The sequence below is a fragment of the Hippoglossus hippoglossus genome, chromosome 8, assembly GCF_009819705.1.
Source record: "Hippoglossus hippoglossus isolate fHipHip1 chromosome 8, fHipHip1.pri, whole genome shotgun sequence".
NCBI classification, from domain to species: Eukaryota; Metazoa; Chordata; class Actinopteri; order Pleuronectiformes; family Pleuronectidae; genus Hippoglossus; species Hippoglossus hippoglossus.
In genome coordinates this window covers 6,902,016-6,917,278 of record NC_047158.1, presented here as the reverse complement: position 1 = coordinate 6,917,278, position 15,263 = coordinate 6,902,016, and the positions used below count along the sequence as shown (strand labels likewise).

General features: G+C 41.0%; 1 protein-coding gene across 1 annotated transcript; it reads right to left on the bottom strand.

Annotated features, from left to right (window-relative positions):
* Positions 1–292: 292 nt before the first annotated feature.
* Positions 293–13,428, bottom strand: usp31 (ubiquitin specific peptidase 31). The gene is made up of 16 exons (XM_034593412.1): positions 12,244–13,428; positions 11,620–11,754; positions 11,136–11,230; positions 10,945–11,037; positions 9,688–9,823; positions 9,185–9,332; positions 8,908–9,088; positions 8,640–8,751; positions 8,435–8,529; positions 7,313–7,393; positions 5,233–5,362; positions 4,697–4,816; positions 4,332–4,557; positions 4,073–4,231; positions 3,541–3,693; positions 293–2,446 (listed from the first exon to the last, which is right to left on the bottom strand). The coding sequence occupies exons 1-16, from the start codon at positions 12,760–12,762 to the stop codon at positions 975–977; spliced, it is 3,855 nt and encodes a 1,284-aa protein (XP_034449303.1). The 5' UTR covers positions 12,763–13,428; the 3' UTR covers positions 293–974.
* Between the last annotated feature and the right edge of the window lie 1,835 nt (positions 13,429–15,263).

Here is a 15,263-nt window from a genome sequence, read left to right as displayed (position 1 = left end):
ATTTGTATTTCTATCTATGTGAGGACCTGACCTCTCTTTCTGACAAGGACTATTTTGGGGTTAAGACTTGGTTTTAGGTTAGGGGTAGACTTAGGTTAGTTCAGGGGTAAGGGTTGAGTTTAGGTATTTAGTTGTGATGGTTAAGGTAAGGGTTAGGAAATGCATAATGTCCTCACAAAGACAGAAACACAAGTATATGTGCGTTTGTGTGTGAGAGCATATCAAGTTTCAGTATTTGTCCAGAGACCATTATCAATGTTGTGGTTCTCTCCCACTGTTTTTTAGTTTAAAATGCATTATAGAGGAGCAGTGAAGTTTGGGCAGCGTCAACCAACTACTTTTTATCTCACAAAAATGTGAACCTCTATTAATTAAAAAGATTTTACGAAACAATAAAAACTGTGCATTGCTGGTGTGTACAAGGTAACACTGTCTCTCATCCTATTGTTAAATGTGCAAGATGCCGCATTTCAAACCAAGGTTTTCTGCCTGAATATTTTTTGAAGTATTCGAATATTTGTCTGAAGGAAAGATAATTGGATTTCAAGATTGCAATGGGGGAATTCTGTCAGCTGTCAAACAGGCTTTGAGTGCTCACGATCAAACTGGTTGTGCTGTACAGCTGAATGCATATAGCATGCTTATGTATCACCCATGCCAGAATACATCTATTACCCTGCCCTGCCAATTCTTAAAGGTGTAACAGGTAACAATACAAAGTACTCCAATAACTCGAACTGTAATTTTACCAGGAGTTTTTGCCACCGAAATATGCAAATAGCTACAGTGCTTTTTATAGAGTTCAGCTATAAATACTCCAATGCTGTTACCAAGAAGTCCTCTATATTCAACGAAAGTGTACACAACCACAACATCCAATGTGTCTCTTTACAAATACATCTGATGCTCTGTGAGACATAGGCACAAAGAAAATAGCTGCAATATGTACGTTCAATATAACTACAATGAGTTTATCATTGAGGCCTCTGTGTTGTACGTGCAGGTGATTGCATGCTAGATGACAGTTTTCGGGAAGATGCCATCCTTTCGAGAGGCTTCTTCCCTTTTGTGGGCGACTTGAGACTTACGTCAGAAGTGGAAGACTTGGACTTGCCTACATTTAGTAGAGTGCGACTGAGAGAGCTGGGGGGCTTGGAAGACTCTTTTGTCTTTGACTTTGTCTCTGTAGATGTTTGTGAAGACACAGCATCTCCTGCCTTACCATTCTCAGCAACGATTTCCTTGGCTTGACCATTTTGCTTGCACGTCCTCTCTGAGGACTTTTTAGCAAGCAAGGAGCTTTTTCCCAAATCAGCCGACCGGCGGCTTTCCCTTTGTCGAAGGGCGCTCTTGAAGAAAGACAACCCTTTTTCCTCAGACTTGCTGTTGCGCTGTAGGTCTTTGGTGGACACGCTTGGTGAACGCAGGCTAGTGACAGAGGAGCTACTGCTTGAACTCCTCACAGATTTCTTTTCAATCTTGTTGCTTTCCCCACTCTTAGAGAGCGAAGAGCGAGCTACTGAGCTGCCTCGGAGATTGTTGACCAGAGGGCTAGTGTGCATAGAATCTCTGCTGTAGCTCCTTTCCACCAGTCGTTTACGACTACTCAGAGTGCTTTTATCTGCGACACTGGAATTTGTATTTGCAGTTGGTGAGGGAGAAGCTGAGGACTGAGGTGTGGATCGGACACATGGCTTATGTTGCGGCGTTGCGTCTAGAGGCTGAATTGCTGCCTTTGTTTTGGAGGGCGTCCCACTGGGTGTTGAGGTGTTTTTCTTGGCGTTTACACTCTTTTCTTTAGTATTGCTCACCTTCTTGCCTTTCACAGGTGTGCTGGAAGACGTCTCAGGGGTGGAGGTTTTATGGGTTGAGCACAAACGCTTTTTGGAAGTTTTCTCTTGCTCCACTTTGCTCTTTGTGGAGCCTGTGGTTTCAGCCTTTGAGGCAAATCCTCCAATGCTGCTCTTTCGTTTCTGTTCTTTGGAGGGCGTCGCTTGGGCAGGTAGTATGTTTTGGTCTATAGCTGTAATCTGGTTGTTGTTTTCGGTTGGCTCATTTTTGGTGCCCTTCTTTTCCACTGGAGTGGGAGCCCTGCAGTACACCATGTCTAGGAACTGCTTATTGTTGTCCTGGTCACTTAAGTTGCTCTCCATCATCGACAACGGAGTCCTGCTGCCAAAGTAGCGTTCATGTCGACTATAGCTGCCAAAACACGAAGTGGAAACCTTGTCATCGCAGGCCTCTCCTATCCTCTCTAGAGGAGGTGAGCATCGAGAGTCGAGGGAGAACCGTGAGGGCGAGTTGGATCTCATATGAAGCTTCGCAGAAAGAGACCAAGATGGTTTTATCCCACTGTCGCTGAAGGCTAAAGGACTAGCGATGGATGACCTGGAAGACGAGCTCTGATGCTGAATGCTCCTCACAAAAGGGCGGGCAGAGAATCCTCCTAAAAACAGGGAATTATTTCAGAAAGAACTTCATTTGTTGTTAAATCCTCTACAGAGACGCATACACAGCACTATTGGCTGTCTGACTTATAGCTCAACTGGACTTAAAGTGCTGCAGCAAACCTTGAACTAATCCAAAATACAACAACTTTAAACCAACTGCTATTTCAACACTTCTAAAAATAACATGAAACCCTGTTTTTCATCCCCCATTTTCATTTGTTCAGAGCTGTTTCAAATTTGTGTCATAAGACATTTGAACTTGTACATTTAAGTTAGTTGTATATTATTATTGTTAATAATGACTACTAATGATAAGTTGTTGCCATAATTCAATATTTTGGAAATCAACATATAAAAAATGGCTGCATAGCAAAATGCATTAAATAAATAATATGTATTCTCTATTGAGAGATCTGTTAAAGCTGCAGATAAACACCAGTTTGCCTGGCCAACATTTGTGGGACTATACTAACCCTGTATTCTGGAGGGTTACATAAAGCCTACATTTATATTAACCACAAACAGCAGCTCAAGCCAACATCGGCCTCACTTTCAATTCATTTTGAAATTCAAGGTTTCTTGCTCTGCAGAGCGTGTTGTCTTGTTTGTCTTCTTCTTCTATCTCGCACTATTGTTTTTGTATTCTCTTAAGAATCTCTTTTCTGACTTAAAAAAAAAAACTTTCTTGCATCTTTGCATACCAAGAGAAATATTGTCAGTGGAAGCAGAATTGCACTCTTGGTACAAAGGTTTGTGTTGCTCATTTCAGTGGATTACACTGAGCAACAATGTAAACCTGGATCTTTGAAGACATTTCATTTAATCATTTAGGTCTATGACAAACTGTCTGCTATGCATTTTTTTTTTTTTTTACTTAGTTTCTAAATTTAATTTTACAAACATCTAGCATTATTTAAAGTTCAAACTAAAAAGCCTAAACTTTCAAATATGAGTCAGATTTGACAGGAGTGTGCTTTTTATAAAGAATTTAAATGAAGCAGCATGATAAAGAAATACAGTCTCATCCGACAACTGTAATACAATATAATAATAACAGTTAAAGGAAAAGAAATATCAGCATCTGTCTTACCATCATCCTCACTGCGTTCCACTGGAAACTCAACCGACTCGGCCAGTGAAGCCAGAGAGGTGCGTCTGGACGAGGCTCCAGAGGCCAAGCTAGCAGGCCTGCTGCCAGGCAACCTGTTGATCCAGTGGTCACACAGGGAGGAACTAGTGGAACCTGTGTAAAAGACAATTATTTGAATTGTTTAGAGCCCTGATGAAGCAGTCTACTTAGTTACTTTCTTCAGATAATATGACAAATGCTCTGTGGATATGTGGTAGCTGATGCATTAAAACATACATTAAAATTGTAATTGCTCAGAAGCAGAATAATGATTTATTCTAATTAAGAATAGTCTTGTTCCCGGGCTTCAAAGCACAATGGATAAATACACCACATTAAAGAACATTACAATGTTAGTTTCTCTCTATTACTCATCATAAAAGCAAAACCTTTTGCCACAGTGTAATCTACATGTATTGTTCATGCAAATCTTGCATTAGAATTACACTTAGCATTCACACAGGTTTTCATTACAATATGAGTGGGCACTGACCAGCAACAGAGCTGTTGGCCGACCAGGAGGGAATGACTGTCCTCCTCTGGTAGAAGAGTATATAGGCCGTCTGCTGGCACACGTCATCGTCAGCTACTGGGGAAACCTCACTGTCATCAAAGCAGTACCACTGACCATCAATGGAGTTCTTGCAGTAAGCTGTACACAAAAAAAAAAATCGAAAAAAAATTGGATGATGAGCCAAAACTTCCTGACAACTTTTATATATCACCTTTAAACTGCTGCAACTCTGTATTACCAGTGTAGTGGCCTCCGTGCATATTCCCATGGTGGTTGCACACAGCATAGAGGTCATAAAGGTAGTCATCAGGGTTTCTTCCCAGGCCATAGGGTCTCCTCCATGGCGACCAATGGGAAGGTAAACTCCAGCTGCTCTGACTCCTCTTCACCACATGAGGTGCCATGTCCATGCCCATCAATGGGAACCGCACCATGTTCTGCATCTTTACCCTCCGGTCCCCCTCCTTAGAGAAAGCACATTTTAGGTTTATTCCCAAAATAAGAAATGAGGTTTGATATCTGTGACCATTGTGCCAAAAATAATTGTTGCTGCTGTAGATAATCAGAGAGTCCCATTTTTTTTATTTAAATGAGCTGAAGTACCTGTCTGAACCTCTTGAGATGCAGTATGAGTACATCCGGCAGCGTCCACAGGCTGAGCTTAATGCGGCCCTGCTGCAGCTGCTTGCAGTGGGGACAGCGCCAGGCATCGTCTGGGGCCAGCTGAGACACACAAACACACCAATCAGCAGCCATCAAGGACGAGCTCTGACCACACTGCTTGTAAAAGGAGGCCCCAAGTTTTCCACTCGCTCCTCTCCGGTCTCCTCTAGAACATTTACAGGCGAGTTAAACCACCATGTATGTGTAGGTCCATTCCCAGAATCCAACCTTATTAGTCAAATAAGTCAAAGTCAAATAAACGGTAAAATTCAAGTGAAAGGCTTTTTAAACTTTAGTAGAAGAACAATAAACCATCGGGGAGGAGACATATTTGAGGCTATACTTCAAAATATACCACGGATATGTGCAGAGGCAAAGCTAAGATTTATTTTATCATGTCAAACCACTGACCCTGCAGTAATGGACCGTGTGTATTAGTATGCGTGTACCAGCTATAAGTCTGATCGAAATGTTACCTGCTCCTCCTTCGTGTAGAGCTGAAAGCACTGAGCGAGGGTGCAGGCCTGCGGCTGGTGATGGTGTTCTCTGTGCAGATACACACTCTCAGCATCGGGAATATACTCCTCCTCAGTGTGTCCAAACAGACTGTGGGAGTAGGAAGCACAGTCATCCCGTCATTCAACAGCTTAGTCATGCGAGGATCGTAGGAATCTGCCTCGAGATTTTGTGTGTTTCCCTATTTCTAAATCATTTGTTTTAAAAGATTACAATAATGCAGTTTGTTATATATAGTAATACTTTTGATGATAATACTGTGAAACTGTGAGATTTGGGTAGTGCAGCAGCACTAAATCGGCTTTGAATGGCATCACAGACAAATACCTGCACAAACATTAAATGGAGCAATGGTTGCGAGCTTGTTCAGGCAGCCAACTCGAGCTGCGCTGCTGTAATCATACCCTCTATAATACACACCCTCCCAATATGGCGGTCTATTTAAGCTGCAAAGATTTCCGATAGCTCCCTTTGCTTGTTAATGCCTCTGCTGCCCTGCATCCGTATCGACGCCTGTCGAGTCAGTCCCTCCACCACCCCAGCATCAACCTGTCGACTCCGACGAGGGGATTAAAGATCAAACTCTCTATGTTCTACTGCTGAAATGAACATTTCAAACATGAGTTGTCGGACTGAACTATATAAATGAATGAAAAGATTCAATCACAAGCAATATTCTGCACATCTCTGCCATGAAAAGTGTTGTCAAGCCATGACTTCTGAAGAAGAAGTATGCATGTGTGTATTAACCACACAACAAAGTAAATAGCTTAAGTGAGGGAATAAGAGCAGACGTGTTGATTGTGTAGGTGGAACTGCAGACATTTATATTACAAAAGCAAATTGTGTGAAGGGGAAAATAGTGGGAGGTACATTCAAGAGCTTCGAAGAGGTTGAGTCTTGTAAACCAGCCTTTGTTTGAGGTGTTGCAGTACTTTGTCGTTTCAGAAATCAATGAATCAGTGAATGTTCAAATATCAATTTAAGTGAAATGGTGCAACACCTTTTACTGTAAAACTGAGTCTTTAAACGACAGAGGAAGGTGCAGTGACACATGTGCAACTTTAAGTTTGTGACTGTGGCAAGTAATAAGTGTGGCAATAAGCAGTGACTAAATGTTGAGAAACAGGTGAGGATTGGATGACGATGTTAAAGATTAAAATTTGGCAACATTTTGGCTTTGGGTTGTGGCTGACTCTTGACTGTTTTCCTTCCTCTATCATGGCTGACACATACTAGAGTTAGGCCAATGGCCACCAGCCATTACGATATTGTGGCCAGCATTGTGACCTCCCCCCCCCCAAAAAGCTGTTATTGTCAAGACTAAAGTTCAAGTCTTACAGCAGAAAACTTTGACATCTTTTAAACACAGCCCTGAAAGTTTATTCATGGTATCGGTGCAGAGTTTTTAGGTCAGGTGCTGCAACATGGCTATGACTGCCACACAACTTGTCTGAAAGGGAAATTTTAGCACTATTGCTCAAAGTCATCTTTAAAAAGGTGGACAATTTTAAGGAAAATTGAGAGTCCGTGGTTTTATCTTCTTCAAGACATAAGCAAGAAAACTAAAGGCAAATAATGTAAGGAAAAAGTGTATTATAGTGCTCGTCGCTTGTTAAGACAACTCAGAAGGAGTTGTGTCTGCATTACCTACTGAGGACCTAAACAAGACTGACAGTCAAGTATTTGAAAGCATAATTTATGTGTAACTATTTAATATCAAATGTCTGTGATCGTGTTGTGGATATTTTTATGTATTTAATGAATTACTTTTAATAAAATTACAATAAAATAAAACATTCACTGGTGTGTATACAAGGCAAGTGGATATCATTAGTGGTTTATCTTGTTCTTCCAAACAAACACTATGGTTTGATTAAATTTCTCCCAAATTAATACAGTTATGAAACAAACTATTTGGAATTTAATATGTTGATCCAAATGTAGATTAAAACAAACAAATGTCCAAATGCAGCTTCCTATAATTGTGTGTAGATGAAACAACATGAAAGACAGACAATATGAATCTTTGTCACTCACTAGTCCTTCGTCTCTTTGTCCCACTCTACCACTATCTTCACATGTGGTGGTCCTCCTCCTTGTCCACAGGACTTGTACGCTCTGTGACGGAAACAAATGAAGTTATTTCGGCAGGTGAGATTTATAAATTGGATTTTATACCTTTGTCATTTATGTCACTGTGGGCAGTGAAAAGCTTTTTGTGGTTGTGTGCCTCACAATGCACGAGCAATTTGAAACCGGCTCAGTGTGTGGGAATTTTTAATCAAATATGACCTAACAAAATGACATGATTCGGCTCCTGTAAAAGAACTGGCAAAAAACATTTCTGCTGCAGTTTCTTTTTGTAGTTATATGATTGTGTTTATAACAGACAATAACGTAACAGACATAACGTTTCAGTTGTTATGAAAACACCTATTGATCATTCATAGCAATGAACAAAACTATGATTTCACTTTGATTCACACACCTTTATGGACGAGCAATGTTGTAACTTGCTCTTTTATTGGGAACTTATGTGGGTTATAGGCCAAACTTGCTAAACTGGCGTGTTGAGAAACTGTCGAGAATCCTGTTAGGGCATGTCATCCAACCAGGTCTCTGAGAGAATCAGAACTACCGTAGGTGGATATAATTGTGACCTCACCCAGTTACCCTGCAAGATTTTCTCATCCTTTGTGTTCATGTGTAAACTGTGTTCATGTGTAAACAGTGTTTGCTTTGTTTTGCGTCAACATCATTTTCACCTTTCACTGACATTAATGCTGAGGATGTTCTGGGAAAAAGCACAGAATGGAGAGGAAACTTTCCCCCTCCAAAAAATGACAGTTTTGCTTAAGTTACTGTACTACTACACCACAAACATTCAGATTTCACACACTGGTGTCAAATATCTTTTTGTGGTTTTGTTTGGCCACATCACACTGGATGAAATGTCTGGCTGGATCTGACTGAGCTGTTTTTCTAGCTTTTCAACATGAATGGAAATGAAAAGTATAATGTAAAAAGCCTGGGATTTATGATATCAAACACTCTATTCACATATACATAGTATGTTAGGAGAGGTAACCTTGTTTGATTGTTCTAAAATTAACTGCTGTATAACTTTTTGGTCAAATCACATAAAATATCCAAACTGACCTTTCCACAGTCGGGTGACACAGTGGTCGCTCATCTTGGGGAAGGAGGTAGGTTATACCAACAACGCCAACCACCCGAAGACTGAAAGGTCCCACCTGCACAAAGAGACACCATTTAAAATAAATCTGTGAGACCAGTACATATGACAAAGATGGCATATTTTTTCTATTCAGTTTAGGACGTTGCCTGTTTGTTGCTCCTTTACCTGAATATAGACCCCAGGCCTCAAGAGATGACGCATTTTCTCCAGGATCTCTTTTTGTAAACCGTCCCAGGTCACCGTGCGCTCCATGTACAGTACAAAAGGCAGGCCGAACCTAAAATTACACAATGCACTATTAGAAGTTATCAATTTCTCCTCTACGCTTTAATTGTGTTATATTGATAGCCAAATTTTTATTATTTACAAGAAAAGAAAACGTGTTAAATATTCAATATCAATCGCAGAACAGAATGTATTTTGATTGTAGTACCTCTTTCCTTGGTGACCAGTACAGGCTCTGTTACACACCAACAGGATAATTTTTTCTGGTCCAAGGTTTTTATTGGGTGATGCAGTAACAGGAGTCATGGCCCCCTGCATGAACGATGAAGTCCTGCTGATTTCAGTCCCATACTTCAAGTTGTTGTGGTTCAGGTTTGCAAGGAGACTTCCTGTGATAAGATTCAAAAGGCAAGTCTGGTTAGATTCTGATCCAATAGTGTCTTTTGAAAACACCGAACATTTGCGGAATATGAAGAAAGTGTCACCTCTCTTTGTGCGTAAATTTTCCAGTTTGAAGGTCTCTGGTGTCTCAAAGGCAAAGATGGAATCGCTCTCTTGAATGATCTCAAGATCATCGTCGTCATCACAAAATGAGCGATGGAAGCCATCATAGTACATTTCAGTCAAAACAAACTGAAAAAAGAAGAAACATAAATCTAAAAATATGTACCACTCCAATAAGAAATTGCTTCCCCATTATTATTCCAAATAAACACAGACATCTCAAGATCACTTCTTATCCCACCTTGGCTGTCGGTGACATTTACTCTCATGGCATTTTCACCCTTTTGCTTTTCATCAATGTTAGCACTCAGTCGTTGATGCCCTCAGGACAAATGTGTATATAAAATCGTTTCTTATCCAACAGTGTATTGAGCTCCCTCTTAGAGAAACCTAGCTTTATAAGAAACTGGTGCAGCCTCGCAGTGTGACTGTAAAACAGTCTCACTGTGACAGACCCTGAGCTAATAAGTGATAGAAATGTCACCTGGTCCATTGGGATCTTGGTCTCACGTGACACAGCATCTCGGAGGCGATAGACGGTGCTGTTGAGGGGAACAGCAACTCCAATCCTCATACAGTGAGAGTACTTCCCCTGGTAGACCACTGTCACATACAGGGGCCTGGCAAAGAGAGGGTAATCATTTACTAGACATGTATGGATTATTTTTTATTATACTGTAACCACAAGAACAGCTTGACATATGCTCTGCAAAACAACAACAACAAAGATTTTGTAATATTTCTTTCCTTTTTATTACCTGCACTGCACAAAGCCTAAAATGAACTCAGTGTTATTCTGCTTTCAAAATTCTATGTCCGCGAGGGCACATGCGACCAAAAATCTGTTAACTGAGACTAACAATTGTGCTTGGTCGCACCAGTGCGCCAAACATTAGTCTGGTGTGTCTCTGTATTTGATCGAGTCACTCATCACAAGTTATTAGGACCTGAACAGTTTGTTTGACACATATTTAAACACATTGAAAATGTGACGAACACACACACACAAAAGCCTAGGCGAAATGCTTTAATACTAACCTTACTACGATGCAAAGATAAAGCTCATCTAAATAATCACCATCCAGTTTACTGAGCTGGTAACATATACCCTGTGAAGATTGAGCAAAAGCAATTTTTGTAAACAGAACCAGAGAGTCTGTTTTATTTATTGTTTTGGTTGTCTGTGGTTAATGTTTTATTCATTTTAACATCCTAAAAAACATTCTCATTCAAATGTCAGACTGAATATTATTTAGAAATAGGTTAATTGCTCTTTGACAGGGTGTACTAGCATGATTATGCAATAATATAATAATTACACAGCCATATATATATATATATATATATATATATATATATATATATATATATACTGTCAATACTGTCAATCAAAGGTATAATAGGTGTATTATTGTGGAGCAAAAATGTGCAGTGAAAAATTGCAACCAATGTAAAAAGTTAGTTTAACATTGTGACTGGGCACAGTGGACTGTTGCTCCCCCTACACCCTCAACATCACCGCCAAACCAGGTTACATTCTTCCTTAACCACACACAGGTTTTTGCTTCAGGTCCTTGTGAACTTGTCCACGCACGCACGCACGCACACACACACCAATGAAAGGTGTTACCTTGTTGAAGAACTTCTACACATTGTGTTTGCTTATATAATGGAAAAGGAAGCAGAACAAACATACTGCACATTTTTTGAAAGCTGTAGCTCAGCTCAGGTGTGCACTCACCGTGTGTGTGGGAGTGGGATCGGTAAGGAGATGCAGAGGAAGGGATCGAACGTATTGCTCTGCTTTTGGCAATGTGGGCAGGTTAGAGACGACCTGTGTGGGAAATAATATCTCTTACTATAGCAAATACCATGGGCATACTGTAAAAAAAACAAAAAAAAAACAGGACTTCTACAGGCCAAAAAACCTACCTGTACTGAGCCTGGAACAGTTCTTGTACAAACGACCCAGCAGAGAGAGGTAGAGAAGGCTCTTCTATGCTTTCATCATCTTCTTCAATAGGGGGCTGAACAAACAAACAAACAAACAGGTTTTATGAGTCAGATTTAAAAGTCACGAAAAAAAACAGACTATCAGGGTTCATAATCTAGCATTAATGCCAGAAAGCCTTCACATACTCTGTTATTCACTCGTACCATTTAATCAAGAGGAAACAAGATGAGGCAAGTCTGCTTCAACTGCACTGTGAGAGCAAGTCATTCGTGAGAAACACTGAGTCACAGAAATTATTTGAACACCTGTGAAATAAAATGCAATGCCGCTAATTACAGGTGTGTGGGGCTGAGCAATGGTTGAGCAACTTGGGAAAAGTATTCATCCATCAATGCTACCACACACAGTCAATATGTTTGAATAAAAAACAGAGGATTAGAGGAGCCTCCAACAAACACACACCTTTATAGCAGGCCTGCTGTTGGGGTTGACTGTGTTGAGGTCCTCGTGCACTCTGTCCAGCAGCCACAGCAGAAACTCCTGAGCATCGTGCTGAGAGTTCCCTTTAAACTGAGTGGCATTCTTTGACACCGCGTTCTGCAACAAAACGTGCGACACAAAGGTTACAATGAATGCTAGGTGACAAAAATGTTACATTAGCAGCAGCAGGAAATGTGTCATTGTCTCCATGCATTTCCACAGATATTGAACCAATGTGAAGAGGCACAAATGTCTTATGATGACACAGGATTCACGTGAAGAATCATCATGTAGATAGTGTTTTCCACCAATGACATTTAAATAAATTATTATCGTTAGTAATTCGTTACTGAATTTACTTTACCGAAACGAGAATCTGCTGTGATTTTCTTCTCCGATTCATCAACTTAACATAATTACCCAAGTTGGTAACATGCAAATGAATTAGGTTTGTTCAAATTAAAGTTAACAAGCTAGATTACCACAGTTGATAACTTTGATTTAGTTTGTCTGTCACCTGAAGTATTTTCTTTTAACATGACAGTCATTCTTAACGTCCACATGTGACAGCATCTTGCCTGGTGTGATCATTCATGCCCCTCTTACCTTGAAGTCTCTGCTGTGCTGTGGAGTGTATTCAAACGTCCATAAAGCCCGCACAAGTCCCGACAGCTGCTCCGTGACCTCTCCTTTGGCCAGGGGACCCTTCCTCTGCAGGTGTAGGCCATTAGTCTTCGGTTTGTCCCCCTCCTCGCCTTTGTAGTGCTCCAGAACCAGGTACTCCGCGAAGAGTTCAGTGTTGCTGAGGCACTGCAGGATCGCATTCATGAAGCAGGTATTCCCGTGGTTTTTGAGCCCTGACACTCCGGGGACCCTGTCTCCGGACAGGAACCCCCCCAGGTCCCCATCGTCCATGGGCACATCTTTGCTCCCGGGTTTAAACGTGGAGAACCCTCCATCGTCCTTGTCATCCTCTGCTTGTATTTCCGATCCAAAGTGGGATAAGGCTGTCAGGGTCCTCAGGAATCTGCTCATGAAACTGCCCACGGATCGCACAGAGCCTCGCCTGAACAGCTTCTTGCTGAAGCTCGACTTCTTGTCCTTGGTGGCGGCTTTGCAAGACATGATTTCTCTGTGACAGGCGAACAAGTCAAATGTCTGGGATGCGCAGAGCGAGATCCATCACAGCGGCTCCCACATGCAGCTCCATCCCCGGAATGTTTACACAGCAATAACGTCCACGAGGTACCGTTAAAGACGTGGAAACTAGTATTAGCGGGCGGTCACATTTTAATCAAGGTCTCCTCTTGTAACGCAGACACGCAGCAGATGTTTCTTTTCACTTGTAAATTAACGTCAGCATTTCGTGCACCGCAAAGCTAACGTACCGACTGCGACCAGTTACGTAAAAAGCGTGAGCATTTCTCCGATCGGCGGGCCAATGTCTGAAATTACCTTGTTCTTTGCGGTTCAACTTCCTGCCCCGCAGCAATGAATCGACATCGGTTCTGTCGAAAGCTCGGACAGCGGTGTTAGCTCCCCGGGCTAATGCTAGCGCCAGATACAATAACAAGAGCCGCAGAGACAGCGACAGTCTCCTTCAGCGAGCGTGTCCCCGTTCAGCAGAAACAGAGAGTCCGCCATGATGTGCAGGTAACTCCAGCTGAAGTCAAGACCGAGTCCGACGGGATGTAAATCTCACATTTCTCACATATTTGGAGGCACATTCGGGCTAAAATACCACATAGCGTTTTCACTTCTTCTTCTTCTTCGTCTTCTTCTTGTTTGTGTTGGCAGCTGGTCGGCGAGTTTGCAGCTACACAAGCGCCCCCTATTGGGCTGGAGCCAGAGCAGCCGCCTGTCTGTGTTATATTATGGACATTAAAATATTATATTATATTATATTATATTATATAAGTGGTGCATACTGACTAATGTCCCTTTTAAGTATAAAGTTGTCACTTTAAGGAAGTAGCACCTGGTCACCAGAATCAGGACAGTCAAAAAATAATCAATTACACTTATTAACCTAAAGTAACAATAAGTAGGTTTTTTATTAGCGTCACATAAAGGCCTCTAACGGGTTTATACTATAAATAGAGTGGCCCCTTGTTCTGATTTTGCATTACAATCATAAACTTCTTTTTCACTTATTATAATTGTGTGGCCCTGGAGGTTAACCTAGGACACAAGCATTACCCTGGCTATAACAGCCTTGTTCCCATTATAAAGTAAATTGTAGATACTGATCATTTACATGCACCACTATAAAAGCAAAGTGCACCATATCGCGCAGTAAATAGCTTTATTAAGACATTTATTACTGCTTTTCATATGGAGGCTCAATATCAATTATCTAAAAAGGCAACCGCACATGCTGTATAATAGCAGAGGCAGCCACAACCTGCCCTGAGTCACCTTTTTGTGAGATTTTATAGCTGAATAATTTGAGTGAAACTGTGGAAGACCAGCGAGCATCACTTTTTGAAGCGGTTTCAAATTTTTAAATGTGGTGGTAATGTGGCTGTGGAAGACATTTACAAGCTACCTGAGGTTTAATCGAGGATGAAAATATAAAAAAAGAAAAGAAAAATATCAAAAGTAGGGGGCAAACAGTACAAAAATAAAGTTACTGTGATGGCTCTTTGTCAGTTCCCTCTTCTGCCTGAGGGAGGCACAAGAGTCATGAGAAATGAAGAAGAAACCAAGGTAAAGGCTGTAGACTGCATGATCCATATGTACAAAGAGGTGTCTAATTATCTGAGTACCTCATACACTAATATTTACACGTACTGTGTGTATCCATGTACGAACATGCTATAGTGATGTGTCCTGACAGTATGTATGTAATATGTGTCTATGACATGTAAATATGATACTAAATCATTTCAATGTCCACATCTTTGCACATGTGATTGTTTGGAATCACAGGATATTGCTGTCTTGACGCCAGGGTACGTGCGATGGACTCGAAAGGGTGAGAGCATTTTAATCAAGATGAATCATCCTTCTGAACAGACATCATAACAAGTTTCCTATTTTCAGTTAAGTGTGTGGAGAAGATGTAAATAAAGGAGGAAATACACCCACAGCTATCACACGGACAGTTGGTCTTAATAATGCCAAATGAAGCTTATTTGAAAAACAACATATTGATGTTGCACTTTTCTTTCTGCGGTCGAACATTATAGAGACTCTATTCCTCACCCTGTAAATACAGAGAAAATAAAATGATACAAACATGATCCTGCCAAAATGACAGGAAAACTTAATCCATAAGGTAAATATTGTCAACCACAGGAATTCAAACGAGCTGCATTTTAACTATGGCTCAGTCAGAGGAGGAAAAACTGGTCAAAAGTTACTCAGGTGTATTTTTAGTTTTGGACAATGACACCATCACTCACATTTTAAACTTCTGACACTCAGTCAGCCCCGCCTCCTCTGAGGCTTTTTTGCAGCTCCCCACCAACACAATAAAACGGGTCAAATCCGAGTGGGTGCATTTTTTTGAACCTGTCAGCACTTCTCCAAAATCCAATTTGCATAATTAAAACCATTGAGAACCAGATGATTCCCTCTGTGCGCTGCTTTGTGCAGCCCTGACTTCTGATGAACACACTGAT

What these genes read in the sequence shown, in the direction of transcription:
- usp31 (XM_034593412.1), bottom strand. Translation starts at nt 12,762, where the DNA reads ATGTCTTGCAAAGCCGCCACCAAGGACAAGAAGTCGAGCTTCAGCAAG. An exon ending in ACAGCAGGCCTGCTATAAAG is followed by an intron (nt 11,231 to 11,619) that starts GTGTGTGTTTGT and finishes TTGTTTGTTCAG; the next exon opens with CCCCCTATTGAAGAAGATGA. An exon ending in TGTCACCCGACTGTGGAAAG is followed by an intron (nt 7,394 to 8,434) that starts GTCAGTTTGGAT and finishes TTTCCGTCACAG; the next exon opens with AGCGTACAAGTCCTGTGGAC.